A 27,756-nucleotide genomic window follows, 5' to 3' on the forward strand; every position below is an offset into this window, starting at 1 on the left:
ACACTACATGGTGTGCCTATTACTGCCAAATCTTGGAGGTGATGAGCTACTGTCGGGGCCGAACCATGTCGGCAGGAAAGATGCTGGAATGGACTGTGACGTTCGTTCCCGTAACGTAAGGCGGCTCCCGTTGCCAAAGGTGCCACTGAGGGCCAGGTAAAACGTCGTCGCAGCTCTACCACACACACAATCTCACCAGGAAGGGCACACGATGAGTGACCAAAGTCCCCTATGGTGGCCAATGAGGAGACACAAATTCAAACCCGCCTTATCAATTCCATCTATGAGTTTCCCCCGCCTCTCCCCAATGACAACCAACCCTTGCTAAGGCACTGCTACCTCATCACACACCAGTTTACGAGAACAGCTTTCATTGGACACAGCAACTTTCAAAAAGGGATTAAATCCACATGTCAATGATGTGATTCGATGAGAAACAATAACACTCCGTGCCTAGAGATGGCACCCGCAGCCCCTTTTTTGGGCTTCCTAAATACTCGTGTAACCACCTCTTCTCACCCCCCACCGAAAGAGCCCTGACGAAGCCTGTCCCCTTCAAAAATTGCCCAGTCACCACAGAGTTGTTGGATTGACGACTGTGTCTGGATAAAGGGATGCTAGAAATGCATTGAATAATATGCAAGAACCGGTGATGATGGGTAAATACAAGACAGAACCCCGCTCGGACCGGTATAGGAGGAAATCCCTCAATCAAGCAGAACAATCACCTTTTGATCAATGGACCTCAGTGGTATTGCATTAAATCAACATCGTTTGTCTAACAAGAGTCGTATCCTCCGCATGCAAGACTTGTCTTTGAATGCATCTTGTTGGCCATCGTGATTGGCTGCCGCTTGCGATAGCTTTGCTCCTCTGCTTGCAAGTGAAAAAGGTCAGGACCGACCACTGTACTTGTCGTTGAATATTGCCAGTTGCTCTTCCATCCTCGTGTTATGGTGAGCTTTGGTGACATTGGCGTCGGTGCTTTGGTACGAGATGCGGTGCATGCTTCCATCGTTGTAGAGTTGCTGGCCTGTGTATTGTGTGGATCTTCGTCTTGCAAGTTCGCTGTTCGATTCGGTCGAGGAATGCTGATGAGTTGGTTTCGAGGGGGCGTTGCTAGGAACTTCAGTTTACATACCACATGCAGTTCTGAAGACTGTTTACCCATTGTAGACAGAATTGGTAGAGCTCATGATGAGTTAAAACGAATGTCTTGGTTGAAATTGTGACGACAGTTCAAAGAACAAAACAGCAAGCGACCAGCCAAGCTTGGAAGGACTAAATCTGCACTGGCACTGAGGAATTAAGTGGTTGACGACGCCTGAGATACCGGTGATAGGTTGCAAATCATATTCCTGTCCCAGCTAAGGTACACCGTGCTTTTATATCGGACAAACTTGCTCTTTGACCCCTCGTCTCCCCAGTCGAACACATTAGTTTCCCTTGACCGACTCAGTCCATCAAACAACCAAGTAATGGTTCGCCATAGACTCCTCGTTCTGAGAGCTGGCCAGTCTAACCATGCGTGTACTAGCAAGCTGTTTTTGCAACATGGGAGAACGTGCCGTGGTGTGGAGCCACGCGGTAAGTGTGCAGTCGAAGTGGGCAAGGACATCATTTGCAAGACAAGTCGTTCCGCTGGGATGATTCCGCATCGACATGGGGTTACTGATGGCAGATTTCAGACGTACCTAGTTGTTGATGGGAAGACTTGGCATGTATTGCAATTGGCCTATGCGTAATAATGCATCAGCGAGGTTAGTGTATGATGCATTCGGGTACAGCATCCGCTGTGTCTTGCGTTATTAAGACTTGACCTGACTAAAGTCCCGTGTGGCACAATGATAATTGATATACGGAATGTGACACGGATCCGATGCGAACGACAATCAAGCCTAGATTTCAATGGCTGAATGACTGAAGAAGAGTGTCTTGCGTCCTCTTGGTTCAACTTCGCTTCCCGGGTCCGACACCGGATCCGACACCGGAGGCTATTCCGCGGCATATCCCGCAGCCATGAGTTTACAGGGCGTCCGGAACGTGGCTGTTCAACTTTGAAGCCTCGGAGGAAGCATATGTGGGAAGTTTCACCCATCAGATTGAAATAATGCATGAGCATCGGACCGTGCCTTGATCGGAGCATCTCGCGCCGAGGCCGAACGGGTTGCTCTCGACGATACCCAATCGTATCATGATTGGAGGCTGGCCAGGTCTTAATACGAAGATAAGATCAAGGCAACGAATCTGGCGCCCAACTCGGGCGGAAACGTCTTTGACCTGCCTCTAACGGGCAAAGGCGACAAGAAATTGTGGAAAAGCACCGTGGGAAGGTTACAGTGACACAGCATGAAAGTACTTCGCATGCCCTGGTGGGTCATGTGATAGAAACAGCACTGGCTGCAGAGGGCCGGCAATGGCGGGTGAAGAGATGTTTGGGGGGTCTCGACTGGTCGCGGATTTACGTGTTGTCGTCCGACCAGTGCTGAACACTGGTTGTCCGATATTGCGGCGACACCACTTGGATGCCGCCTCACGACTCAGATCCTTGACGCAGAACAGGCAGATACAGTATACGTATCTCGGTTGCCTGAGCCTTTTGCGTTGGTTCGCCGCTGGACGAGAAAAGGCGGCTATCGGAACGGGACTGGGAATGTTGGAGTGGCTGGTGTATAAGTAGGTGGCTTGCTGCTGTGGCTCGAGGATTGTGGCTCGCGGATGAGGCTTCGTGGCGTTGTTCGGGTCGTTGTGTCTGCTCATGATGACGAAGAGGGAGGTAACTCGTCGATAGAGAAGGAACTCGTCGATGGCAAGGACGGATGGTATCGGACGGTGGAGGAAGTCAATCGTTAGTGTGAAGGACACGGTAGAGAAAACAAAAACAGAGAGAGAAGTGGGTGATGAGAAGCGCAGATATATAGCGACTGGGTGAGGGGATAATGAGCAGGGCTTCCATGGTTTGGATCAGGCTGGAAGTTGGTATGACCGGACGGTGCTGGGCGTATGCAAATCTCAGGAAAGAGATCTCAAAGCCCACGAAGGTATCCTTAGGGGGGGACAAAGCGATTAAATATGTGTCTTCTTCTGTTATCCTTTCTGCGCCAATAATCAACCGACTTCAAGCTCTTCGACTGGTGCTTGGTCAGTTTCGTGATCAGGCTGCGCCATTCCCGGATGCTCTCGATCAATCATCAAGTTTGATTGGACTTGACTTCAGGGATGTGACGTCGACTTTCCGACATGGGTCCGCGAAAATTCTCATTTATGAGTCGGTGAGCGCGCAAAAACGCTGCCTGCCGCCGTTACGATGAGAATCAGGCTGTGCTTGACTTGGGGGGGTCGGCAGGTCAGTGGGGTCTATTTCTCGTCATGTTCAGTTGTGAATGGCCAAGTTCAAACGCAGGAAGGTTAATCGACGGCGCGGCATGTGTTCGATATATGTCGCAGGCATGCAATGATGGTAGGAATACGCAAGATGAAAGGAGGTGCGCTGAATAGATCGATATCATTCTTGAATTCTGGCATGGGTGCGACAACCATCGTTGATGTGTAGCGATACGCACCAGCAGACCAGCCTTCGGGCTCGGTCTTCTGCCTTTTTCAGCATGGCAATGCCGGGGTTTTGCTAGTTGTTGTCGTTGAAAGGGCCCTCTGCAGACTATGAAGAGGGAACCAGAAGAAACATAAGGGCATCATCATCATCAACACCGACGAGGGGAACATTGACAACCCCGCGCCAGCATGCAGACAATTTCCATGCGACCAAACGGGACATTTTGCGCGTCTGGAAATCAGATGGCACATGCTGCCAATCAGCAGGGTCAGACCAAAAATCGCATATCTCGGGCCAATGTCTCATCGGTCTCAGCACGGGGATGAATCCGAAAAGGGCAAGCAGGAAGAGGGGTGCGATCAGGCTCTGGTGGCCAAGTACCATTCCAGCTACTTGATCGATAGGGCTGACTACTTCGTTGAACCTCCAAGCTCATTATTGGTATCAAGGTGTTAATAGCTGCGCAGTCATTTGTCAGCTGTAACCACGCAATTCAGAACCTTTTGCTTTCTGATATTGATGAGTTGTCGCGAAGATTAGGCGCAATTGCTGCTAGCAATTGTGATTCCACTTTTGCAACATGAGTAGCATGAAAGACAGAACCCCAATAACTGTGGCACGAAGAATGCTTAGCACTCGCTTCAGGCGGCCCAAGCCAAGCTACCGCTACAGAGCGCTAATAGCCGGACGCTTGCTGCAGCCTTACAACGTACCTATCAGCAACCTCTGACTCTTGCGGTTGAATTCAAATTGCTGTCGTCAAAGATCAATTTGTTGGTTTCTAATGGAAATGCTGCCCTGCGTATATATCTTGCTGTCCTAAGAAGCGGTGGTATGTTGCAAACGTACACCGTCTGGCGCCGTGGTACGGGGGCAGTGACCGATCGCACTGGGTCGCCCCATTCCGGTCACCCACGAACGCCGTGTTTTGCAGATGGAAAGCTGCCGCCAGAAGTAACTAATTCCTCTTTTTGTTTTGCATCTTACTTGACTATTTGGAGCTCCTTCAAGACGATAAGTTAGCGAGGCTGAGAGCTCAGTTCATCAACATGCAGTATCATGCCAACCTTATCAGCGCTAACACGCCTGAGACAGAGTCTCCTGCAGGGTTGCCTCTCACTACGACATCCATGAACCTAAATTGCACAAACTCTTAATAGGCGTGAACGTGAATATTGAAGTCGACTGTTTTTTGATTCATTCCTGTACAACATCTGAGGCTCAGTAGCAAAAGGTGTACAAGACCCATCGGCAAGCATGAGTCCTCAAGGGAAGGCTGTTATGCTAAATTCAGGGTAACGAGCACAAACCAATGACTTATCCACGTGAGCTTCTTTCAGAAAAAAACAATCTCAACTCGTTGTTCTCATACCATCAATCACATATCGGTACATGTTATCTTCGTCTGACTGGTGATGGAAACCCGCCTTTTCACTCTGAAAAATTTCTCGAGCTGGTGTTGGCGGTGCTGCCACTCTTGAGTCGATTCACTGACCAACATAACCACAAGTTCCGTGCAAGGAGCAGTTGTTGACGAAATCGCGGGCTCGGTCGTGATGCTCTGTGCCATCTTCTACGATGACACACTGTAAAGACAGTAGTCAGCATCGTTTTCCCAGTGGAGACGGGTTTAGATATTCACCTTGAGATCGCCGCCATCTCGAGTGACGAGATATCCACGATTGGCGCAGCCTCTCCTTACGCCGTCATCATCCGGAACAACTTCGCCATCTTTGAGGTCTTTACAGTCACAATCTACTTCCTCGCCCGGTGCCGGAAATTGGGCCATCGCGGTAGTAGCCGCCATACTGATTATTTATTAAAACCTCTCTGCAGAGTGAAGCAGTGTTCACTTACAAAGCTACTACAACGGTAGTGAAAGACACCATTTCTGCGATTGGGACTATGACAATGTTGGTGCGAAGGGGTGGTCGAAGTCGCAATTCCGATGGTGGCGCTTATCCCAGACAATGCTGCTGTGAGGCTGTCCGTTGAGCTTTATATGTAAGCGACTTGTATGAATATTCTCAATTTTAGTCATCTAGGATGCGAGACTTCTCGTATCAACCAGTAGAAGATCGTACAAAGTTTCTCATACGCGCATATCGGCTACTCTGGCGACTCGCGCCCCTGGTTGATCGCACTCGCCCCATACTGATAAGATGCTACCCGAATTAGACTTCGGATGCCCCGAGATATTATCAGTTGTCCCCACTTACGAGTGAAAGTCTCCGGCCTTGAGATCGTAGGCTAGGGCGAACTTTTCATCCTGATCTGCGATAGATGCATGTTGTAGGATATTTTTAGCGAACTCCTTTCATGAGCCCGTCAAGCCCGTCAGAAAACTGGGCTCTGGGGTACCGCAATGCATAATTCGAGCCCATTCCTGTTCAAACATCATGCGGATAGTCAGCGTCCCTGTATGAGGCTTCACGGGCGCATCTCAGAAACTGAAGCCGAGAAGAAGATATTCACTACAATAGGGGTGCTGAGTCATGCATGCGCACTTCGCCGGCGCACACTGCGAAACTGCTATCGCACGATTGTGACCCTTGATTTGTGGCCCTTAATTAATAGCCTAATTGTCCGTCTGGGAAATTATGACGAATGGACGGCAGCAATCAGTGACCACGGTCAGTCACCGGCTGTGTGAATCTAATGCAGAAAGCATGCAGCAGAGGTGTAGAGTTCGTAACAAACATAGGGCTTGTCAAAATATCTTCCGCATATGACTTGGGTGATTGTTCAGGATTCGTAAAGCCATCTTTCTTTTACGTTTCTGGGACTAGGTAGTCTAAGTTTGATGGTGTTTGGGAACTATAATTAAAATAATCAGAGCTTTACCCGTCATCCAGGGGCTTTCTAACCCGGAAGGCGACAGGTACGACACAGCTTCGCTGAACAAAAAGCAGTTCTCCAGATCGCCCTTAATCACTTGGATTTATTCTCAAAAACACTTTCAAATTCTTCCAAAGCTTATGAATCTTAGTTGTTCCGAGTATTGACTCGAATCAGCTACTCAAACTGTAGAGTTGGAACCTGCGTCCTCCTAAAACCGTATTTTCTGTTCCTCAGTCTTTGTTGTCCACTGGTTCTTTAGTTTTCAATGCCCGTGTTCTCAGCCGCTAGACCATCAGCCTGGAGAGCCGGTCTGTCTGATCTGCCAGCGGTAGTCTGAAACCTGTCAGCCCATCATATGCTAGTAGAGATGTCGCTGGGAGAAGCAGACATACACCGCCGTCAACAGGCATAATTAGTCCTGTGATCCACCCTGCCTCTTTACTGGCTAGGAATAAAATGGCTACATGTTCCTTATAAGCCGATCTCATTTCGAGCAAAGCTGGATCAGCTGTCGACAAATACTCACCGTACCCAACATCCCAAGCCGTACCTTCTTTCTTCATCAAGTTCTGGTCGATCCGAGCTTGTCTTGTTTCCTCGGTCATGCCACGACCTCGGACCATAGGTGTGTAAACCATGCCCGGAGCAATGCAGTTGACACGAATATTCTCCGAGCCGTGTTGAGCAGCCATGGCTCTGGTCATCTGAATGATAGCACCTTTGGTAGTAGGGTAGAGCAGACTGGGGTTACCTCCGAGCACTAAACCATGTCAGCAGTACTTCATTGAGAAAATCTGGGGGATGTCGCAATGCGATGTCTCGATCTAGAGCATAAGCCACCTAAACTTACTGCCACTGACAGAAGAGATGTTGATGATGGAACCTCGCCCTTGCTTTCTCATCTCGGGAATCGCGTAGCGCGACATCATTATCATGCTTGTTACGTTGATCCGAAAGTCTCTTTCCCATGCCTCGAGGTTGATGTTCGTGGCGTTCCCGATAGCGCCCCCCACGCCAACTATCCATGAAGTCAGACTTGTCATTTACGATCTGCATGCTTTCAAGATAGTTCACTTACCGTTATTGACCAGTATATGAACGGCACCAAATAGCTCAACCGTCTTGGAAACCGCATCTCTGCAAGAGGTTTCTTTGCTGACGTCCGTCTGGATGATTTCCGACGTCCCACCTTCCTCATCTATCATTCGTTTGGTCTCTCTGGCCCAGTCCTCATTCAAGTCAAGCAACGCAACCTTCGCTCCGTGCCTGGCAAGGAGGATTGCTGCAGCCCGACCGTTTCCAATTTCACCTGAAGTATGTTAGTGTGCTATAGACTAAATTGACCGCGTTGGTGACCCATGCAAACAGACCATCCATTCGTGAGCCTGCGCCTGTGACGATCGCCACATCCCCTGCGAAGTCGAAAGCTCGAGGTGGAACCATACTGGCGACCTGCGTAATCTTCAGTTGTCTTTCAGGGGAGTTTGTTTCAATCGCTGTTACATGTAAACAGCGGTAGTTCGAGATGCTCTTGCGAAGATGATCCGTGTCTAGGCGCGTACCCCAAGAGCTTTCTGATTTGCGATGCAGCCAATTGTTACAGTCCGCTTGTTTTTTCTATGGCGGAAAATGATAACCTTCATGACATCACATGGCAGCCGAGTTCGGGGATACCAAGCGGGGTATTGAAATCTCTCACCCACCTGGCAGACTTCAGACGGAGTAGAACCAGCGCCTGCACAATTTGTGGTGGCTTGCCGATTGAAGAGTGTGCGTATTTCTCGCACTTGTTTCTTCATCCCGGTAACAGTCATGTAGAGAGGCATTTTAAGCCATGGTCTAAATTCAGCCGTCCCGAATACGTATGTCAATTGAATAATGTCATGTTCCTCTCAAACGGTTTGCCCATTGCTTGGTACACCGTAAGCATCCCAACACATGACAACGACCAATGGTGACCAGACCTATCAGTGTTGACTCTTACGATGCAAAATCTCTTGGTTCCCCATATTCTAGACTCCCATGATTACAGAAATCTACAGAAGCGCCCAGAACGACTCGGATTATGATGTTGTGGATGGTGGACAGGACAACCAATAGTTGAACCAACTCACAATCTCAGCCAGGCTCTGCTCCTTCACCCATCCTGGAGAAGTATTAGTTAGTAAAATACGTCCTACCCTAAGGAGTAGAGGTACTTACGTTGGTACGGGTCCTTGGGATCACCGCGTAAAGCGAACCCGTGCTCAACGCCCGAAAATAGTTGATAGTGATAGATCTTCTTCTCGGACTGAAGGATATCTAACGCTCGTCTACGGGATGGGACATCGAACGTATGGTCGACCTCGGAGCAGGACATGAAGAGAGGCTCTGATAAAGCGAGATCAGCTCATAATCCTTTGCAACCAGCATTCCAGCAACGGACTTGGGGAATATTCAGGATATAGAAAAAACCTCACTTTCAAGATTGAGGAAGTGATGTTCCTTCAGAAACGCCGGATGCGCAAATGCGCCGACTGTGACTGTATTTTTCGCCAGCTCATCGCAGACGTATGGCGCGCCAAAACAGTAGCCTACGCAGGCGAACCCCGTCGTTTCCGTTCCATATCGTTGCTTAACCGCGTCCACCCATTTGGGCACAGCAACATCCGCGAAAGTTGTGTGTTTGGTTTTCCAAGCCTCGTAGTCAAAGTCAGGGTTAGAGGTGTCATTTCTGTCCTTTCGATGTTTCCAGACTGGGTCCTTCGGCAATAGTCAGCTCCATGTCATCAGTGCGTGCTTCAAGAAACGCCCTTACCCCACGGAAGTAATCGAGGCCCAGTACTAGATACCCTGCATCCGCAAAGGCGTCCATGACCAGCAGTCCGTTGACAAACATACCCCAGACATCGGGGAAGTAAAGCACAACATGGCCGTTTGCCTTATCGGTAGGCGGTTTTGTTACGTAAGTCTCAACATCTGCGATCACTTCCCAGGACCCACGTGCTTCACCTTCGTGGATCGTGCCTTTGAGACAACACTCACCACTCGGCTTGGCGAGATACCTTGGTATCTTGTCCGTAGACATGTTGTGTCGTTTTACGGGCTGTTGTTGAATGCTAAACTGACTGTATTTCGATTCTCATTACCAGTCTAATGAGATCTCATTGTACCGTGGCTGTGACGTATTTTCTGATCAGCGGATATTTTTCTTGCTGTTGGCAAATCGGCTCGGCCAGGTTGATGACAACGGGCGTCATTCTCCTCACTCGCTCGAATTTGTCACTCACACCACATACCTGATAACAGTGACCAGTGGAGGAATTCTATCTGCCTAGCGTGCTGACCCCCGCACTCCATGCCCTCGGGAGCGGGAAGTGGGCTCCCCGCAGTCTTCCTGGGATCTCTTCCCCGCAAAAGCAATCCATGGGGCCTGTAACAGGCTAGGCCTGTCACATGGGATGCTCTCGGCTATGTTCGGCACTGGAGTAAGACATCAAGGGATAGGATATCAAGGGATAGGATATCAAGGGATAGGATATCAAGGGATAGGATATCAGGGTCGAAGATAAAAGGACATGTAGATGCAGCTGAGATGAACAAGAAACCTTCCTTCCTCATCTGAGGATTCTCATTTGAGAAAGGAAGTACGAGTTGCAACATTGCTCCTACTAACCCTTTGCATAATCCTCAGATCCCCTTTTCCAACGTCAAGGTTGTGGTCGAGGGTACAACGTCACAAGGATACAACAAACAACGATATACAAAGCAATGGACACACAAGGAACTCAATGGGGCGCGACGCCTAATGAACGAGAAGCACGACTAGTCAACATGATCGAATCTCTTCAGCAGCAAATTGATGCCTTGAAGGCTGAACGGACCGCTCGACCACGACAAGTACTTCCAACATGTGCGAAGTTCAACGGCCGAAGTAGCGACTGGGACACATGGATATTGGCAATGAAGGCAAAGCTCAAGGTGGACGGCCTAGCAATTGGGAACGACGACTCGCAGCTGTACTACGTTTACAGCTCGCTCGACTCGAACGTCCAGGCTATGGTACTGCCGTTCGTACGCAATGCAGAGAGAAACAATGTGTGGGATGTGGCTGGATTGATACAGCATCTTGAAAGAATTTTCGACGATCCCAACAAGGCAAAGAAGGCTGGGCAACGGCTTAGAGACCTCGAGCAGCGACAGTCGAGTCTGTCAAGATACCTCGCAACGTTCGAACGAACACTCTATGAAGCCAACGCTGATTCTTGGCCTGATGATGCTAAGATCACAGCTCTGACGGGAGGGCTAAACAAGGAGGTAAAACAGAAGCTGAATACGCAGCTTACCCTGCCGACAAAGTATGACGACTTTATCAGGGTTCTCTTAGCCCTAGAAGGTCAGTATGATACAAGGAATGGATATCACCAAGAACAAGGACAACGAATGGAATGGGAACAGACTATGAAAGTTACAAAGGTTGCACCATCAGTTAACCCAGAACAACGACGCAAATGGAGACAACAAGGAAAATGTGTACGATGCGGCTCCTCAAGGCACTGGGTACAGCAATGCAGATTTCAACCAACGCAAAGCCGGTCGCCTTCCCCAGTACAGGTCAAAGCCGCTAGAAGGTTGACAGCAGGACCAACTGGACCATCTGAGTTTGACTGGGATGACTCTGACGATGGTTCTAGCGGCTGAGAAAGGGGGGAAGTGATGTAACAGGCTAGGCCTGTCACATGGGATGCTCTCGGCTATGTTCGGCACTGGAGTAAGACATCAAGGGATAGGATATCAAGGGATAGGATATCAAGGGATAGGATATCAAGGGATAGGATATCAAGGGATAGGATATCAAGGGATAGGATATCAAGGGATAGGATATCAGGGTCGAAGATAAAAGGACATGTAGATGCAGCTGAGATGAACAAGAAACCTTCCTTCCTCATCTGAGGATTCTCATTTGAGAAAGGAAGTACGAGTTGCAACATTGCTCCTACTAACCCTTTGCAGGGCCAGTGCCATGAGAGCAATTATGAGCTCTTCTTCAAGCATGAGGCGTGTCTCTTCATTCTGCTTACTGTCAAATTCCAAGTCGGAAGAACTCTGAGGCATTTTGCATCCAGCATTTCCGTTTGAAAAGAGACGTGATTTGGTGTCAAGACTAGCAGAAATGACAGACGCTCCTATCAAGCCACAGAGTGGCGTAGGCGATATCGACCGGGGCGTCCTCCCCTCGTCTGATCTTAAACTCCAGGAGTTAGACGCAGAGCACCAAGAGAACGCTGTCGGATATAGAGAGTACCTTGAAGCCATAGACTTGGAGGTCTCGGATAAAGAGGTTTGTCCCCGTTTCCCACAGTGGAGTTGGGTTTGAACCGGAAATGATCCAACCTCTGACAACTCGAACGAAAGCTACGAAGACTTCGATGGAAGCTTGATCTCACTATCCTACCCATGTTTCTTGTTACCCAAGCTCTGCAGTTCATGGATAAGACGGCCCTGAACTATGCCAACCTCTTTGGGTATCAAGCAGCACTCAGTCTCAAGGGCCAACAGTTCAACTACCTCTCAGCGAGTGAGTCCCATTTACTTTGCAGGGGCCGAGGTAGACCTCGCTAAATTGTTATCACAGTGGTATATGCCGGGTATTTCTTCGGCCAGTATCCTTGCGGCTGGCTGATTGGTAGATATCCTGCTCAAAGAGTCATGGCCATTAGCATCTTCTTCTGGGGTCTGATGATGATTCTCATGACCCAAACTCGAACTTACTCTAGTGTCTGTACGCCAGTCCCCAATCGTTTTTTTTAACCAAAACTAACTGACCATGATTTTAGTAGGCGTCCGATGTGCGCAGCTTTTCCCGTAGCTAGGTGTCGTGATACTGACATGCGTGGTAGTCATCATGGGAATATTTGAAGCCGCCGTTACACCGTGGGTGATTTCCAAAGAATTGAAGCAGACTGTACGCCTCTAACAACGTTCTCAGTGGGTTGACACTTATGACGGGATTCTGGTATACGCGCAAAGAGACACCCCTTCGACAGTGCATATGGTAGTATGTATCATGCCAAAGCACATCGAGCCTCATACATTCGCTGACACTATGCCTAGCTCGTCTCTTGGCTGGGGCGGTATCGTGAGTCTGCTGTATTTTCTACATAGCTGAAAACGAAATCCTAACACTAGCTAACGCTGTGTTAAGATCGGATCTTACATCTCTATGGGCGTGTCCAAGCTTCCCGCTGACCTGAAACCAGAGCGCTGGGAACTCATCTTCTTCATGGTATGTGTTTAGTATGGACAGGCCGATAGATTCGTCTGACGAAAACATCTCGGTAGCTGGGCGGAGTGACGTGCGTTTGGTCGCTGGTGATCTGGTTTCTTTTACCAGACTCGCCCTCAAACGCGTTCTTCCTGAACCACCGCGAAAGACTTGTTGCAGTCAAACGGGTCTCTGAGAACGAGACTGGCATCAAGAACAAAGCGTTCGACAAGAAACAGGCTCTCTTGGGATCTTTCGACCCAAAGACTCTGCTGCTGTTCACGTCCGTTTTTGCAGCGTCAGTAGCAGCCCCCTCATGAAACAAGTCCCTGCTAATAAGACAACAGCGCTATTCCCAACGGAGTTGTCAACTCCTTTTCGACTGTTATTATCCGTGACATGGGGTTCAGCACGACCCAGACTACACAACTCAAATCCGTCGGGGATGCGGTTCAGATTGTTGCTCTTCTCATTGGGGGCACTGTCATTCTTAACGTCAAGGATTGTGAGCGTATCATGAAAATATTGTGATCCTCTGGCGACTAACATCGTGGAAACTAGCACGTCTAATTACAGCTTCGGTAGCCAACCTGCTTTGCACAATCTCGGCTGCCTGCATGGCATATCTACCTGAGTCGAATACCTGGGGTCGGCTTGTGTCATTCTGGCTGGTCAACTCACAGTCGGTCGGCTTCACAGTGTCTCTGACCACCATCTCCTCCAACATGGCCGGATACACACATCGTTCTCTCGCGAGCGCCATGGTTTTGTGAGTCCACCTGGATGGAGCGTGTACTGAACTAGGCTTACATGTAGTCGCAGCACGGCGTACTGCTGGGGAAACTTTGCTGGACCATTCGTAGTAAAGCAATCGGAGGCCCCGCACTTCCGAGGAGCTACGATTGGGCTCCTGGTCGGCTACGCCATCAAGTTGATCTGCCACCTAACTCTGCTCAGTAAGTCATCAAGGGTCCCATAGTCTGTTTTACCACGGCCGCTAATGGTCATCCAGTCTATATGTACCTGGTAAATCGCCATCGTAACAAGAAGTACGGCGAGCCCAATAGGGAGAGCAGCAAGGAAGCTGGAATGAGGGACCAGACTGAGTTCGAGAACAAGGACTTTAGATATGTGCTTTAAGCAGGACGTCGCTGGAGGAGGCTTGAAGTACACTATAGTGAAGAGAGACCGAATGGGCGCTCCAAAGACAATGTATTGAGTCCCCAAGAAGCTATATCGTGACTTCATGCCTGGGGGTAGTATATAGAGATGGAGTTCTGCCATCAAATCATGTTCCGTGGATTCCTCTATGTGCCTGCCACCTTTCCAAACGCCTTATGCCGAAGGTCGAGCCCGTGCGCGTGCCGAAGAACAAAGAAATGGTTGATGTATTAGGCCTGGCTTGTAGCCGGCTACAAGACCAGGCGTGGACAGCTTGAAATAGACCGGCTACCCCGCTCAGAGGCCATGTACGTCTCGGCGAGCCTAATGTATGGCGCCTAAGGTTATCGAACCCTAAGACCGACCTCCTCTTGACTGGGCGGTGATCCGGGCAAGCTCTGCCTCGGTCCTGGCACGGTGTTGTGCTTGACTCTCGCTGGCGCTGGTGCCTTGGTAGGCGACGCGGTACATGTTGCTGTCTCGAGCGGCGGGCTGGTTGTCGTATGTGGAAATGCGTCGTCTCGCTAGGGTGCTTTGGGATTCCGCCGAAGAGTGCTTGTGAGATGATTTGGAAGCGGCATTGCTAATGAACACCAGTGAGTCACGGAATCACGAGATCGGAAGTTGATGGGAGTACCCGTAGTAAGCTGATCGGTCAGATCGGGCGTCCATGATTTCAAGACAAATGAGGCACAGCTCGCGGAGCAGCTGATTCTGAGAGTGAAATTTTGCGGCAAAAACGACGATAGTCACGGATCACGGAGCGTGTGAGAGTGGCGCTTGCAACTACGTAAAGATGGACAAGCTGAATTCCTCAGGACCCATTTTTTGCGCAATATTTATAAGGACCATAAACAGTAGTGCGAACTACCGCTAGCAAACCTCCAGGGGAAGTCGAAAAACCGCCTTTCCTCCCCCCTGCACATCGTCTGCAGCTGCAGTGGCTGCCTCGAATGAATCGATATCGCGGGAAGCATCAAGCAGCCAATGAAGGCCAGTCGCTGGTGTCTCAGTCTGTAATTGCCGTCCAATGGGAGAAGATGATAGTAGATCGTTGAAAGGAGAGAGGCCTTGCCGGGGCAGCATGCACAGCCGCCTCGTCGTGGGTTCGGGGCCATGACGACCCTCAGGCGGGGTGTGTGGGGATGGGGATGAGATAGCCTACCCATGGGCGCAGGAACATCATAAGATGCACTTATCGAAACACCAACTAACTTGTAGTAAGGTATGCATGACTCGGATGTGGTTTGGATAGAAGGTTGAATGGTTCTTGCTTACTCCAAAGACATGGATGAGCATGAGTTCTTCCCACATGTGCGATGGTGAGTCACTTGAACCTCAAAGCATCTGAGTGCACGGATATGTGGTTTAGTCGAAGGCCCAAAGGAATGATGTCTCTCAGTAACATGCTGGCTGAATTACATGTATGGAATGAGGGAAGTAAGAAGGTCCAGTGGTTCCATGTCGCCCGCCCGGGCGGCGCTCCGCTTCGGCGACCGGGGCACCGATTGAAGGTTGATCGGCGCCGATAACGGTAGCCGAGCTCCCAGGACACTGAGTGTCGCGGTGAATTTCTTTTGATGTCATTATCGACGCTCAATCAATCTGATCAATGCCCTACTAGGAGCAAGTGCAGAGAAACTTTCGGATAACAGCTTATGCGCGGAAATGCAGACCACAGAGGCCATGTTGAGTCTGTCTTCAGACTTCTTCACGCCCCGGCGTCTAGGAGATCGCCGGAGTCTGGCTGTATTGGGGAAAATTGGAATTGGTGCTGAGCACTTGCAGTGGCTGATGATACTAGCTGCCCACTGACCAACTATGGTCGGGCGATAGGAGGAGGCAGAAATGTGGTATGCTGCTTCTGTTGCCATTTTGGCTGAGATGAAAATGGAAAAACAAGAGTTCGAAGGTGGGCTGCGGGTGTCGTTGAGGTGGAGAATGGGCGGTGAGCATTCCAGGGGGCTTCTGCCTAGCTGCAGTGTGACGCGAGTTGAGGCCTCCTGCCCCAACTTTCCGCCTCACTCTCCGCCTCGAATTTGCCTCGCGACAGCGTCGGTCGCCTGGTTTTGCCTGACTCCAGGCAGCATCGAGTCCGCAATCCGCACGAGGCAGCTGGTTGCCTCGCTTGTCGAAGTGTTTGTTCGCATTTCGATGAATTGGACTGTGGCCAGATGCTGCTGGCAGCAGGACCTATCACTAGTCGACGCTATTCGTTCACACGCTGTGTTCTGTCTTCGAGGTCGGACGGGCATGACTGGTGGGCTCTTATCGCGCTTGAATTCGTGTCGAACGGAAATTTTCGTCTGTGGTAGATAGCGTGGGAATTGTAGGTGTCTGCGATGAGGGTCGAAGTAGAGACGGCATGTCGAAAAGCCAGAAAAAAGCGTTGACACAACAGACAAGTGGGCATTAAGAACATAAGTCGCGATTCTGAGTTGAGGTCGAAGTGAGGATCTGGAATGGGTATTGGGGTGGAGGGAGCTCATGTCTTTAAATGGAAAGTGAGCCAGAGGTCGCCAGGTCGCCAGAAATGGCAGGTGAGAACGTGTGGAGCGGTGCCGGGGGCGGGTCGATCGCTCTTCGGTCCTAGCCGGAAGAGGCAGGTGAGAAAATATGCCAGTTGGGTTAGCGAAGGTAGCGATTGGACGAGCTGCGACACGAGGAACCAACGGTCCCCCCTCTCTTGATACAAGCCACCGGGGCCTGCAGCTGTGCTGCAGGAGGGTCAGGTTAGTGCTGACATGTCATCAGTTGAACAGGGCAGGCTGAACGTGCATCAAAAGTCGGGCGCGCTACTCCGTACGTACTTATGTATGACGCAGCCCTTGGGGGGTGGGGTCGCAAATTTGAGAACGGCAAATTCCACAGCACTACCAAAGACTTCAAGATCAATCCCCTTCAGACTTGTCGGACATGACCTTATCAGGCAATCAGGGCCAACAGAGTACTAGTTTCATTGGGTGCAAGATGCCTTACAATGATGGTGTAAATATTTGCCACTGATCATATGTGCCCATGGTTGGCACATGACAACGCATTAATCCGCGAGAGGTTCAATACCTCCGGTCATCGGAATCAGATAGCCAGCATGAATCATATAGAGATTCTTCGCCGTACCTACCAATCTCTATCCGCCGTTTCCTAAAAGGAGTTTACTTGTGATACAGCTTTGCCTGTCGTAACAAAGGCCGCGAAGTTGTCCATGGCCTCCCGATAGGCGTTGCCCCAGGCTACGTCTGTCCAAGATCCCATGTGTGGCTGGACGATGCATCGGGTGCTGTTTCGGAAATATGAGCTGGCAGGCCTGGTCAGTTTTGCCTCTTCAAAACTTCGATTCCAAACATGATATCGTGGATCAGACTGTGACTCACTTCACGTTGGGCTCTCCGTCAAAGACATCGAGACCAGCCCGAGCAACCTTGCCGCTCTCCAACGCTTCAATGAAGGCCGCCTCATCCACCACTGCCCCACGGCCAGTGTTGACAAGGATGACACCATCCTTCATCATCTTGAATTCTTCAGCGCCAATCAAACCTCGTGTCTCAGGAGTGAGTGGGCAATTGATTGATACGACATCAGACGTCTTGAGTAGGGCTTCTAGACTTCCCGTGTATTCGACAGTAAGGCGGCCTTCTTCTTCGGGGGAGAGCCGAGTACGGTTGAAATACTGCGCCTTCATACCGAAAACCTGCGACTTGCGCGCGACATGCTGAGTGGTGAGGGAGTATCAGCACCATACATTCACTCTCATTAGAGATTAGAGTGTCACACCTTTCCGATCTTTCCCATTCCTATGATCCCAAGCGTTCGGCCTTTGGGATCCAGTAGCGGAAGCTTTGACCCGCCCCGCCATCCACCATTCCGGATCTCTGCTTCAAGCCTGGAGGTGTCCCTGAGAGCTCCAAGCATCAAGAATATCGCAATATCTGCCGTCGGCTCAGCGACCGCGTCGACGGTATTGGTTACGACGATTTTGTTTTTGTTGAACCATTCCATGTCAAATTCGCTGTACCCGGCGTTGACGGAGGCAACGATCTTGAGCTCCGGCAAGAGTGGGCCTAGCAGGCCCTCATCAAACCTCTCATAGCCGCCGTTGCCCATGCCGATCAGGACACCATCAAATGGTCCATCGGACTTCCGCGCGTCTGAAATTGCTTGAACAGTGCCTTTTCTATCGCTAGGCAAGATGATCTGTTCTATCGTTAGTACCCATTCGTGAACCCCCGTATCAGGGATCGAACTTACATGAAGGTCACAAGTAGATTGGAATTTTGACACAAAATCGTCGCCTGCATAAGAAGGAGATGCAATAGATAGGACTCTGGGCTTGCGTCCCAGAGATTGCGGTGTGGAGGCCTCCATGACTTGGGCCAAGATGGGTAGTACGAATGAGCAAAGTTCTCACTGAGCGTTTCACTTCAGTTTAGAATGATTTCAGAAATTTAGTGCTCAACGATTCCGAATTATTTGGCATGGGATATCACTGCAATTTGGAGAGCTATTCTCGATGCTTGTATCGAAATGTTGGAGGATGCCATCTGGAGGCATGCAGGTCGGCCAATCAGACAACGCGGCCCAGGCCGAGCGAAGAGGGGCATGGTTGATATCAGGTCGGGTTGGCCCGAATAAGGTAATCGTACTCCGCAACGGACTGAAAAAGGTGAGTAGGTAACAATGGAACATCCCCTCACTAGTAATGGTCTTTGGGCTTATTAGTGCATCGCCCGAGTAGCCCATGCATGATACTGTGATTTAAAGCAATCCAATCTGGGCTTCATTATGAAGTATTTGGTAGCAACTTTTCAATGAAAGACCCGAGTTTGAAATCTCCAACTTTTCTTCACACAATCTCATAACACCTACGCAAACATGGCTACATCAACCATCACAATGGTCGAGTCTACCACTCAGGCCCCTCCTCAAGAAATCGTCATGAGCGACACAAGTCCTCAGCATCCTTCAGATGACGTGCCGGATCTTATCAGCAAGCTTCACGTGATTCCAACATTCACTGATCCTCTCGCTGAACGCCAATGGGCAAAGGAACATCTCGTGGGTGCCTTCCGCATCTTTGCCAAATTCGGCTACAACGATGGTGCAGGCGGCCACATCAGCCTACGCGACCCCGTCAACCCAAAGTGTTTTTGGATCAACCCCTACGCCGTCCACTTTAAGCTTCTGAAAGTCAGCGACCTCATCCTCGTTAGCGAAGAGGGAAAGCCTCTAACCAAGACAAACCACAAAGTCAACCGAGCAGGCTTTATGATACACGCGGCGCTTCATAAGGCCAGACCAGACGTCAACGCCGCTGCGCACTGTCATTCACCCTACGGAAGGGCGTGGTCTGCGTTTGGAAAGCCTATCGAGATGCTGAACCAGGACTGTTGCATGTTCTACGATGACCTTTCAGTTTACGAGGGCTTCGGTGGCGTTGTCCTCGCACAAGATGAGGGCGAGAAAATTGCGAAGGCGTTGGGGCCCAAGCATAAGAACGTCATTCTTCAGAACCATGGGATTCTTACTTGTGGAGGGACTGTGGATGAGGCAGCTGCTTTCTTCATCGCCCTGGAGCAGGCATGTCAGGCACAACTACTGGCCGATGCTGCCGCCGCAAACGGTGTTCAGAAGCGATATGTCTCGGAAGAGGCAGCCAGATTCACAAAAGCGGGATCGGGAACACCAGAAGTCGTCTTCATGCAGTTCAAGCCTGAGTATGACTTGGTGCTGGAAGAGACAAATGGAAGCTTTCTGTCATAGTTGTGGATAATACATTGAATTTTATTACGATGATTTGCCGTATAAAGCAAATTCTTGCCCTATGCATTTGATGCTGGAGGCGTGATCCGTTGGCATCAAGCCCGGGCAGAGTCGAAGATTAGGAAGCAATGAGGAGTTCACAAGGAACCACGCTTGTATGCATCGCTCGTCCTAGCTGGCTGACGTATTTTCATCGAGACAGTTAGCAAATCTTCACGAGTGACCTTCGCCCAATGATTCAATTCTTGGTATCAAAATCGCGGAGAAAGTAGTGAACTCCGGGCTCTACCTCGGGAGATACGATACAGACGGTCTTTCGGCCCAGGCCGCTTTTGCCTCGGTGGCACTCTCGATTGTCACCAGCCACTCGGATTGAGCCGTGAGTAGATTGAGCGTTCATCATAAGTATCAATCGCGTGTGAGTTTCGGCGTGTTCGGGACAAAGACCAAGTAGTATTGATAACAGACGTCCGGGACACGACTCGAGACCACTCGACTAAGTTACTCTGAATTCACATGAGCACCCAGTAATCGACAACATGGTCGAGGTCCGAAAGTACCATCTGCCGGCGACGGCACTCATGCCAAACTCACCACACCCACTTCTGCATTATCCAAGCTACTTTTCGGCCCAAAAAGGCCTAACAGCCAACAGTGTCTGTCAAACGTTTCATGATAATGGCTGGGAAGTGCAGTGGATCTATCGGTACGGCGAGACGCAGCGCTCTCATTACCACTCTGGCGTTCATGAGTGTATGGCTGTCCTCTCCGGGTCAGCTACGATCCGCTTTGGCGTTGCAGACACCTCCCTCGACATGAAGGAAAACACTTGCGGACGGGACAGAGAGACAGGAGGCGTTGAGCTGGAAGCCCATGAAGGCGATGTGTTCGTCCTGCCCGCAGGCACAGCACACAAAACATTCAATACCAAGCCTGAAGCCTCGTTCACACTTTTGACCCCTGGGGATGGACATCATATTGCGGGACCGGACATTGGCAAGGCGTTAAAGGAGACGCAAGACCGCATCACGGGGTTTACGATGATCGGTGCATATCCTAAGGGTGGGGGGTATTGGGACTCTTGCAAGGGCGGGGAGCACCATGGAGGTTATGAGAAGGTGTGGGCAGTTCCTAAGCCGGAAAGGGATCCCGTCCTAGGAAGCTCTAACGATGGACTCCAGGGTTTATGGGCATAGTAGATTGGGGGTTTGTAGCAACCAATTTGGTATATTGTCATGGAAGGCTTTCTACTACTGCTTTCTTGAAAGAAACGTTTCTTTCATTGATCTGCTGGGTTTCCATACGAAGTAGCCAAATCTAATGAGACTCTTGTTAAAGTAGTCTCCCATGATGTGATGATGAAAGGTACGGTTACCCTTAGTCAAACAAAATCTATGATATTATCTCTGAATTCATTTCGACCGGCAAGGTAAACTTCTGAACACAGTGTACTGGAGCTACAGAATTGGAAAAGTCTCTCTGGATTGTACGCAGTAGTGTAACACATCCTTCATTGGCCTGTGGTGAGGCATGTGTTCCATCTCGCTTATGACGAGAAACCTCCACAGCCAAAATACTGTTCAAAACAGGCTATTATCAGAACACGAAAAGGGCCCATTGATTGTGCTCTCCGGGTCCGAGAACAGCTTCACCAACGTATCAACCGACGCATACATACCCGCTGTGTTGAGGAACGCGCCCATGAACACAAGTCCCCAATTCAAGCAGGACAGCGCGATCATGGGCTTGCTAGAGAACTGTTGTTTCCAATTGAGATGCAGCCAGAAAATTCCAGGTAATCCGAATGAGAACCAGGCAACCAGCAAGGCAGATGACACAGCAATGATAGAGTTGAAGACTGGAATAGCGTTCGCGAGGACGAAAACCAAGATCCAGAACCCTGTTCCCAGGAGAACCCAGATGCTCCATGACTTAACGGTGTTGGTTGTCATTTGGTGTGGGATCTTGAGCAGGTCGCGCATGGTTACCACAAAGAGGTACTTGATGCCAGCGTGACCGTAAAATAGGCCTGTGCAGAAAAGAGTCGAGAGGAGAATGCCGTAAGCCACCTTTGCTGGGAGCAAAGAAGCTGTTCCAATAGCAGGGGATGTGACATAGTCGCCGGCGAGTCCATAGATGGCACCTCCAGTGACGAGATAGATGGGGATGGCAAAGGACTGCAAAATAACCAGGGCGGAGACGTAATCCTTTGCTGGGTCTTTCATCTCAGCCATGACTGTGAAGAAGCCTTGCCTGCCACCGAAGGAGTAGCAGATGCTGAGAATAGCGGTGAATCCTTCTTGGAAAGTTGGGTTCCCCCACAACTTGATTTTGATGTCGGCTCCGGGAGAAGCGAGTTGTGGTGAGGCTACGGCCAAGGCGATAACAACTATGAAGATTGGGACAAATATGCCAAACGTCGCAGGCCCTGAGTTGTGGATGGTATTAGATACCGAATGTCGAAGATATGAAGTATCAAAACTTACATGAGAAATAAGCAACGAAATTCATTTTCCTTGGAATACACAACACATAACATATCAACGCCGCGAATCCAATAAATGACACCGTGCACATGCTGTGTCCTGTGAGTGTGTTGAGAGCGACGCTGATAGCCAAACACGCCGAGGCACAAGCAAGACTGAGGTTGATGATGAGACCGACGGCACCAATAGTCGCCAAGACCTTGCCGCCAAGAACTTGCAGCGCGTCCGGGAGGTTGTCAATGTGGCGGTACTTCTTCCAGTACAGCAGGAGAACATATGCTGTGTATGTGGATAAAGCTCCGATGCCCAGGATTGCGATGAGACCGGGAATGAGGCCGATGCGTTGGAGAACCGACGGCAAGGCAAGAATGCCGATTCCAACCTCAGTGTGAATCAACACGATGCCCGTTTTCCACTTTCCCAATACGCGAAACTGTTCGCCACCAGCGGCAGCAGCAGCGCCAAAGACGCCGTTCAAAGTGGCATCTTGCTGGTCATTGGTTTGACTGTAGCCGATTTGCTCACTGGCAGTTTCGATATCCTCGTCGCATGTTGGTGCTTTCTTGACGTCGTCTTGTGTGTCTTCCGGTGCGGCCGTGATGGGCTTGACACCTGCGTGATGAGACATTGGTTTGGGTATGGCGGAGTGCGAAGAAGTGAGAGCTGGTTGGTTCGGTGAGTCGGTTGTTCGCGGAAAACACCTGCGACTTCTCACATTCTGCAACAATAGCTATATCAGAGTAAGATAAAGCGAGCTACTCTGCATCACCCAACAATCTGAAGTTGCAAACTGCCTGTTGAGGTTATCAGTCTACAGTCGGGCGGTTCCGCATTTCCGACCAACGCGGTCGATGCCCCGCCCCGGATGTGCCCCCGACGCCAAGTACTTGGCTGTCCATTGATAAGGTCGCGGTCGATCCTGCCTAATCGCTGCTGGCATTAATTGTCGTCATCTGATAGGTATGGCCCGAATAATTATGCACCTGAGTTGATAAGGCGTAATGAGGTCTTAATGCCCGCACTTTGTTTCTACTGAGGGTCGATCCGGACGGCACACTATCAGCAGTGGCATGCTAAAGTTAACGGGTTGACCCGAATCAGAAGATATCAAACGTCAAGTAGAATTCATGGAGCTATCAGATCTACTTTCTTATCATCTCCTGATGTCTTTTGCAGAAGTCTCGGACCGTCCCAACAAACCGATCCATGTCCGCTGCGGTCAGAGCCAGATTCAAGGCCATACTGCCACGCGGGTGGATCCAGTACCCTGCCTCCAACATTTCCAACCAGAAGAGCCGCTTCAGGTCCCCGTCCTCTACCATTGTCCAGTCGTCCTTGCATTGTATCTGATCCCGGGACAACCCGTTCGTGGTGGCGTGAATACAAATGAGGGTTCCAAGGCCCGTCACTGTGAACCGAGTCCCTTGGACCGCCTCTAGTAGCTGCGCACGCAGAGCCTCGCCCCTCTGGTGGAATGCGTCAGCTACCTCACGTGTGAATACCTCGGTCAGGCCAGTGTAGCCCGCATTGAGCATGAGAGTGTTGTTCTGGAAAGTGCCTGAATGGGCAAGAGATCCCTGCATTCGTGGGTCGTACACGGCCATAACGTCGCGACGCCCTCCAAAGGCGCCAAAGGGCATACCGCCGCCAAGGTACTTCCCGAACGTCTTCATATCCGGAGCTAAATCATGATCGAATGTGGAGGCTATTCCACCGCCATAGAGTCGAGATGTCATGACTTCGTCGAGTATGAAGAGTGCGTTGGCGGCGCGAGAATGCTCTCTAATCGCACGAAGGAACTCGGTGGTTGCAGGAATCGCGCCTCCAGAGCCTTGCATTCCCTCGACCAATACCGCAGCGATATCTCCTTTGTTGCTCTCAAAAGCCTCAGTCAAATGCCGAACGTCATTATATTGAGAGATGATCCAGTCTTGCTGGTCGACGTTGTTCGGCGCAGCTCCAAGAGAGAATGACAAGAGACTTCCGTGGTATCCACCCCTGAATACCACAATCTTGCGTTTGCCAGTGAATTTGCGAGCGGCGGCAATGCAGTGCAAGTTGGCCTCAGTGCCTGAATTTGAAAACCGAAGACTTTCCAAGTTGAAACGAGCACATAGCAATTCCGAGTATTGCTTTTCGTAGACGTTGGTGGCTCCGAGACTTAAGCCGATGTTCGATAGGACATTTGACATGGATGCCTTGATCTTGGGCTCCGAGTGGCCGAAGAGTCCGGCGGTTAGCTCTCCCACAAAATCGCAGTATTCGTGACCGTCGAGATCAATCAGCTTAGATCCCTCTCCCCGCACCATGACGATAGGGAATGGGGAAACATGAAGAAGTGTTCTGGTATTACCACCTGGAAGACTTTCCAAGGCAGCGTTGTGGTATTCCAACGACTTAGTATTCCGAGTTTCGTATTGCTGGAGAGCTTCCGCCAACAGAGCTTGACAATTAGTCTGAGATGAGGGTGTCATGATAGGCAGTGAAGAAAACCGAGTGTGTTGAAGAGGAGGTATGAGTAATTGCGGAGATGGCCTATATGGTAGCTATCCAGTGCTAAAAGGAGTGACCTTCAAGTGGCTGTCTTTGAATCGGGCTATTTCATCCAGATCAATACTTTTCCAACGCATTCATCCATGGGATCACCCGACATCATTCCATGGGCGTGCTGTGTGGAGTCAATTCCTTGTATGAGACTTGATGTCCGGGTCGGATCGTACCGATTCTCTGCTGGCCACTCATGTTTGGTGGAGGTATTGCAAAACGGGCGGCTTTAAAGAACACATCACGCCTGGGAGCCATCAAAGAAAAACGACGATGATAAGCCATAGTCCTCGAATACTCAATCTAAGTCTGACAAGTCAAAATAATGTCTGATTGCCAGCGGAAGGCGATTATTACCAAGGAGGCTCCGGGCCCCTATCCTCCACTGTCACAAGCTATGGTTCATGGCGGCTTCGTCTTCTGCTCCGGGTCAATCGGCATGAACCCCCAAACAAACTCGATTGTCGAGGGAACCATTGCGGATAGAACTGTGAGCGAGCACTCCATGGTATCAGATGAGATTCATGCTAACAACATGTTCCAGACGCAGGCTCTCACCAACCTCGGCAAAGTCTTAGAGACGGCAGGTTCAGGCACAGACAAGATCCTGAAAGTCAACATCTACGTTACAAGCATGGAAGATGTTCCACTCATGAACGAAGCTTACATGGCCTTTTTTGCTGAGCCGCGACCAGCCAGGGCCTGTGTGTGCGTTAAGGCCTTAGCCAGGGGTACGGATGTTGAGATTGAATGCACAGGGTTTATTTGAAGACACAACCTCTCCTAGGGCTTGTACAATAATTCAGATAGCCAAAGGACAAGAAATCCCTAATAATCCACCGTGATCATGTCCATCAGAAGCTGCTCGACAGATGAGCACATGCCAATATCAGCCATGCCAGCAAAGTAATTGGAGACTTGGTCGGCCTGTAAAGACGACAACACAGGCCCGCTTGGCATACATGACGCAGTCTCCAAGTCCACCAGCATGGCTTGTGTAGCATTTGACAACGCTTCAAATGTGTCCCGATATGGCGCCACCGCATCCCATCGCTCCGACATTACGGCAAGAACTATCATGCAAGAAGTACACGTTGAAGACACGATATCTCGTCGTATGGTATTCCGTGTCTCCGGACTGTTCCACAGACAGTGGACGTAGGTCAGCCCAGCAAGGAATAGAACATGCAGCGCACCCCATGTATCATTCAATCTTTGACTCAGGTATAGCGTGCGATAAAGCTCGCAGATGGCTTGTGATGAAGATGCACAGTCCAGATACACCGATGCATCGTCGCACTCAGGCGCTGTCCACCGGCTTTGATCGTGAGATGACCGTTGACGTACAACCAAGCGCCTTCTGTGGAGAAGCAAGATCGAGTGGTGATACATGAGTTTGTACCACTCGGGGCTACCGAATGCGTTGTTTGCGGCACAGCCCTCCACAAGTTGCTCTGGGGCGGCGTCCATCCACGCGCGAAGTTCGTCTTTGAACTTTTGCGTTGAAGAGGAGTTGCGATGCGGGGCCACACTATGTGTTTCTCGATAAATGGTGCGTTGCATGCGCGCCCATATACGTCGTAAGCGAATCGTATGGAGCGCGGAAGAGACCACTGTTGCTGGCTCTAAATTTGATGTACGCGCTTGAGCTAGGAACCCAGTTGGCGTGATATTCTCGTCGTCGATGTCCAAAAAGAGAGCAACATCAATGTCTTCATCGGTAATAGACACAGGTCGTCCCAAAGTAACAGCACATGCCCTGTCAAGGTTGTAGGAGCACCAAAAGACGCGGCGTCGTACCTCCGTTTTGAGTGTGTTTGACTCGACTTTTGACCATGGAATATCTCGGTGAAGCCCCAGCTCAACACACTGGCGGACGGCTAACCCTGACAACGTCCAGATGGAAACTCCGATGGGCGACCGCAGAGAGTACATGGCACAGCAAAGCAGTGCCTGTATTGTTTCCAGACTATTGAGTTGCAAGACATGTTCGAAGAGATCTTCAGCAGCCGTATAAAGACTCTCCGGGAGGGGTGCACCGGCGAAGGGCACCGCGAGAGCACCCACTGCGGTGACCATAAACACGAAGAACGCTTTTAGAGGGTCGGGAGTAAGCCCGTTCTCGCAGGCTGTTATGACAACATCTTCATATTCGGTGTACGTCGGCCTATGCAGAAACGGATACTGTGGGTGGACGTTGTCGAAATAGGAACTTGTTAATATCCGGGCTACTTCTCTGCCCGGCATGGGTGCTGGTACCGCACGTGGTCGACTTTGGACGAAGGAATTGGAGACACCCCCGAGTGTCATACCAGGACCTCGCACCTGCGCTCCTCTCAGACGGGCAGTAAATAGTTTCGTAAAGGAGAATGCGGAGGAGGACCCGAAGTAGTGAGGCTCTCCACCAGCAGCTCGAAGGCAAAGGAGATCTAGCACAGATGGGCCCTCGCTCAGCTCGTTCATAGTCTCGCCATTGTTGTTGGCTGACTCATTCTGCAGGCTAGCACAGCTTAGAAAAGAAACGCATTCGCTATCCCATTGGGTACACACCTATCTTGAGCGTTTGCGTCGATCGATGCTACGATGGACACAGGTACTTCTTGGGGTTGCTGGGTGTGCTTGTGTGGGCGGTTGAAATCATGGTCTATGCTGTCAAAGTCTCCGTCTTCGACCGAGAGCGATGCTTCGAGACGAGCCACACGCTCCTCCAGTGCCTCGACATATCCTCGAGGATATTGTCGTTTGGTAGAGGGGTCTTCGATGATGCAGGCTGTTGATTGTGCATCAGCCAAGTTCAGACCATAAGTTAAGGGCTGTATTCACAACTCACTTCTTGAGCCTTTCACACAATTTCCACACGAAGGTGCCCGGCCGTCACACTAGACAAGCGATGTTGTGAGTTCACGACATGCGCAGAGAAGTTACCATACTACGTAGGCTCACCTTTTGCTTCTTCTGCTGGCAAGCAATGCAGGCGACTCGTGCTCGTTTGGCATGGGCCCGCACGGTGATTGACGGAGATGGAGACATATTGACTGGAGTTCTGACAGTTGCTGCGGTTGTTGAAAATGGAGATGCTCCCCAACAGGGATGATAAGAGAGCAGGATGTCATTGTCCGCGGCTATCAGTCGTTCTGGCTAGTAAGATAAAGGATGCACAGTGGTGG

At 50.3% G+C, this 27,756-nt stretch overlaps 12 protein-coding genes across 12 annotated transcripts; 5 read left to right on the forward strand and 7 right to left on the reverse strand.

Annotated features, from left to right (window-relative positions):
- Nucleotides 1–5,040: 5,040 nt before the first annotated feature.
- CGGC5_v009134 (uncharacterized protein) lies at nt 5,041–5,442 on the reverse strand (the record flags this gene model as incomplete). The annotated part of the gene is made up of 3 exons (XM_032037481.1): nt 5,041–5,139; nt 5,196–5,361; nt 5,411–5,442. The coding sequence occupies 3 exons, from the start codon at nt 5,440–5,442 to the stop codon at nt 5,041–5,043; spliced, it is 297 nt and encodes a 98-aa protein (XP_031883511.1).
- Nucleotides 5,443–6,649: 1,207 nt separating this feature from the next.
- On the reverse strand, nt 6,650–9,461 carry CGGC5_v009135 (putative oxidoreductase; the record flags this gene model as incomplete). Its single annotated transcript, XM_032037480.1, has 10 exons — nt 6,650–6,727; nt 6,787–6,854; nt 6,921–7,154; nt 7,245–7,412; nt 7,473–7,703; nt 7,765–7,846; nt 8,509–8,540; nt 8,597–8,764; nt 8,854–9,136; nt 9,192–9,461. 10 exons carry the CDS (start codon nt 9,459–9,461, stop codon nt 6,650–6,652), a joined length of 1,614 nt encoding a protein of 537 aa, XP_031883514.1.
- Nucleotides 9,462–10,207: 746 nt separating this feature from the next.
- CGGC5_v009136 (uncharacterized protein) lies at nt 10,208–11,090 on the forward strand (the record flags this gene model as incomplete). Its single annotated transcript, XM_066152123.1, has 2 exons — nt 10,208–10,769; nt 11,068–11,090. 2 exons carry the CDS (start codon nt 10,208–10,210, stop codon nt 11,088–11,090), a joined length of 585 nt encoding a protein of 194 aa, XP_066008434.1.
- A 456-nt stretch (nt 11,091–11,546) lies between these two features.
- CGGC5_v009137 (putative transporter) lies at nt 11,547–13,778 on the forward strand (the record flags this gene model as incomplete). The annotated part of the gene is made up of 13 exons (XM_032037477.1): nt 11,547–11,714; nt 11,789–11,951; nt 12,009–12,155; nt 12,211–12,222; nt 12,274–12,307; nt 12,363–12,431; nt 12,488–12,512; nt 12,579–12,659; nt 12,716–12,936; nt 12,986–13,143; nt 13,200–13,407; nt 13,461–13,594; nt 13,651–13,778. The coding sequence occupies 13 exons, from the start codon at nt 11,547–11,549 to the stop codon at nt 13,776–13,778; spliced, it is 1,548 nt and encodes a 515-aa protein (XP_031883648.1).
- A 375-nt stretch (nt 13,779–14,153) lies between these two features.
- On the reverse strand, nt 14,154–14,471 carry CGGC5_v009138 (uncharacterized protein; the record flags this gene model as incomplete). The annotated part of the gene is made up of 2 exons (XM_032037476.1): nt 14,154–14,382; nt 14,437–14,471. 2 exons carry the CDS (start codon nt 14,469–14,471, stop codon nt 14,154–14,156), a joined length of 264 nt encoding a protein of 87 aa, XP_031883649.1.
- Nucleotides 14,472–16,943: 2,472 nt separating this feature from the next.
- CGGC5_v009139 (putative 2-hydroxyacid dehydrogenase) lies at nt 16,944–18,164 on the reverse strand (the record flags this gene model as incomplete). The annotated part of the gene is made up of 4 exons (XM_032037475.1): nt 16,944–17,097; nt 17,174–17,511; nt 17,574–17,993; nt 18,048–18,164. The coding sequence occupies 4 exons, from the start codon at nt 18,162–18,164 to the stop codon at nt 16,944–16,946; spliced, it is 1,029 nt and encodes a 342-aa protein (XP_031883545.1).
- Nucleotides 18,165–18,671: 507 nt separating this feature from the next.
- CGGC5_v009140 (Meiotically up-regulated gene 14 protein) lies at nt 18,672–19,559 on the forward strand (the record flags this gene model as incomplete). The annotated part of the gene is made up of 1 exon (XM_032037474.1): nt 18,672–19,559. One exon carries the CDS (start codon nt 18,672–18,674, stop codon nt 19,557–19,559), a length of 888 nt encoding a protein of 295 aa, XP_031883650.1.
- A 539-nt stretch (nt 19,560–20,098) lies between these two features.
- yjlB-0 (Uncharacterized protein) lies at nt 20,099–20,755 on the forward strand (the record flags this gene model as incomplete). The annotated part of the gene is made up of 1 exon (XM_032037473.1): nt 20,099–20,755. The coding sequence occupies one exon, from the start codon at nt 20,099–20,101 to the stop codon at nt 20,753–20,755; it is 657 nt and encodes a 218-aa protein (XP_031883651.1).
- Nucleotides 20,756–21,139: 384 nt separating this feature from the next.
- On the reverse strand, nt 21,140–22,673 carry mtr-0 (N amino acid transport system protein; the record flags this gene model as incomplete). Its single annotated transcript, XM_032037472.1, has 2 exons — nt 21,140–21,987; nt 22,046–22,673. 2 exons carry the CDS (start codon nt 22,671–22,673, stop codon nt 21,140–21,142), a joined length of 1,476 nt encoding a protein of 491 aa, XP_031883652.1.
- A 514-nt stretch (nt 22,674–23,187) lies between these two features.
- Nucleotides 23,188–24,354, reverse strand: CGGC5_v009143 (putative aminotransferase; the record flags this gene model as incomplete). Its single annotated transcript, XM_032037471.1, has 1 exon — nt 23,188–24,354. One exon carries the CDS (start codon nt 24,352–24,354, stop codon nt 23,188–23,190), a length of 1,167 nt encoding a protein of 388 aa, XP_031883502.1.
- Nucleotides 24,355–24,914: 560 nt separating this feature from the next.
- Nucleotides 24,915–25,358, forward strand: CGGC5_v009144 (RutC family protein; the record flags this gene model as incomplete). Its single annotated transcript, XM_032037470.1, has 2 exons — nt 24,915–25,079; nt 25,134–25,358. 2 exons carry the CDS (start codon nt 24,915–24,917, stop codon nt 25,356–25,358), a joined length of 390 nt encoding a protein of 129 aa, XP_031883503.1.
- Nucleotides 25,359–25,417: 59 nt separating this feature from the next.
- Nucleotides 25,418–27,619, reverse strand: uaY-0 (Positive regulator of purine utilization; the record flags this gene model as incomplete). The annotated part of the gene is made up of 5 exons (XM_032037469.1): nt 25,418–25,516; nt 25,937–27,089; nt 27,140–27,359; nt 27,420–27,468; nt 27,533–27,619. 5 exons carry the CDS (start codon nt 27,617–27,619, stop codon nt 25,418–25,420), a joined length of 1,608 nt encoding a protein of 535 aa, XP_031883504.1.
- Nucleotides 27,620–27,756: the final 137 nt, after the last annotated feature.

This window comes from Colletotrichum fructicola, assembly GCF_000319635.2.
Source record: "Colletotrichum fructicola Nara gc5 chromosome Unknown KSG_Nara_v1_contig05, whole genome shotgun sequence".
NCBI classification, from domain to species: domain Eukaryota; kingdom Fungi; phylum Ascomycota; class Sordariomycetes; order Glomerellales; family Glomerellaceae; genus Colletotrichum; species Colletotrichum fructicola.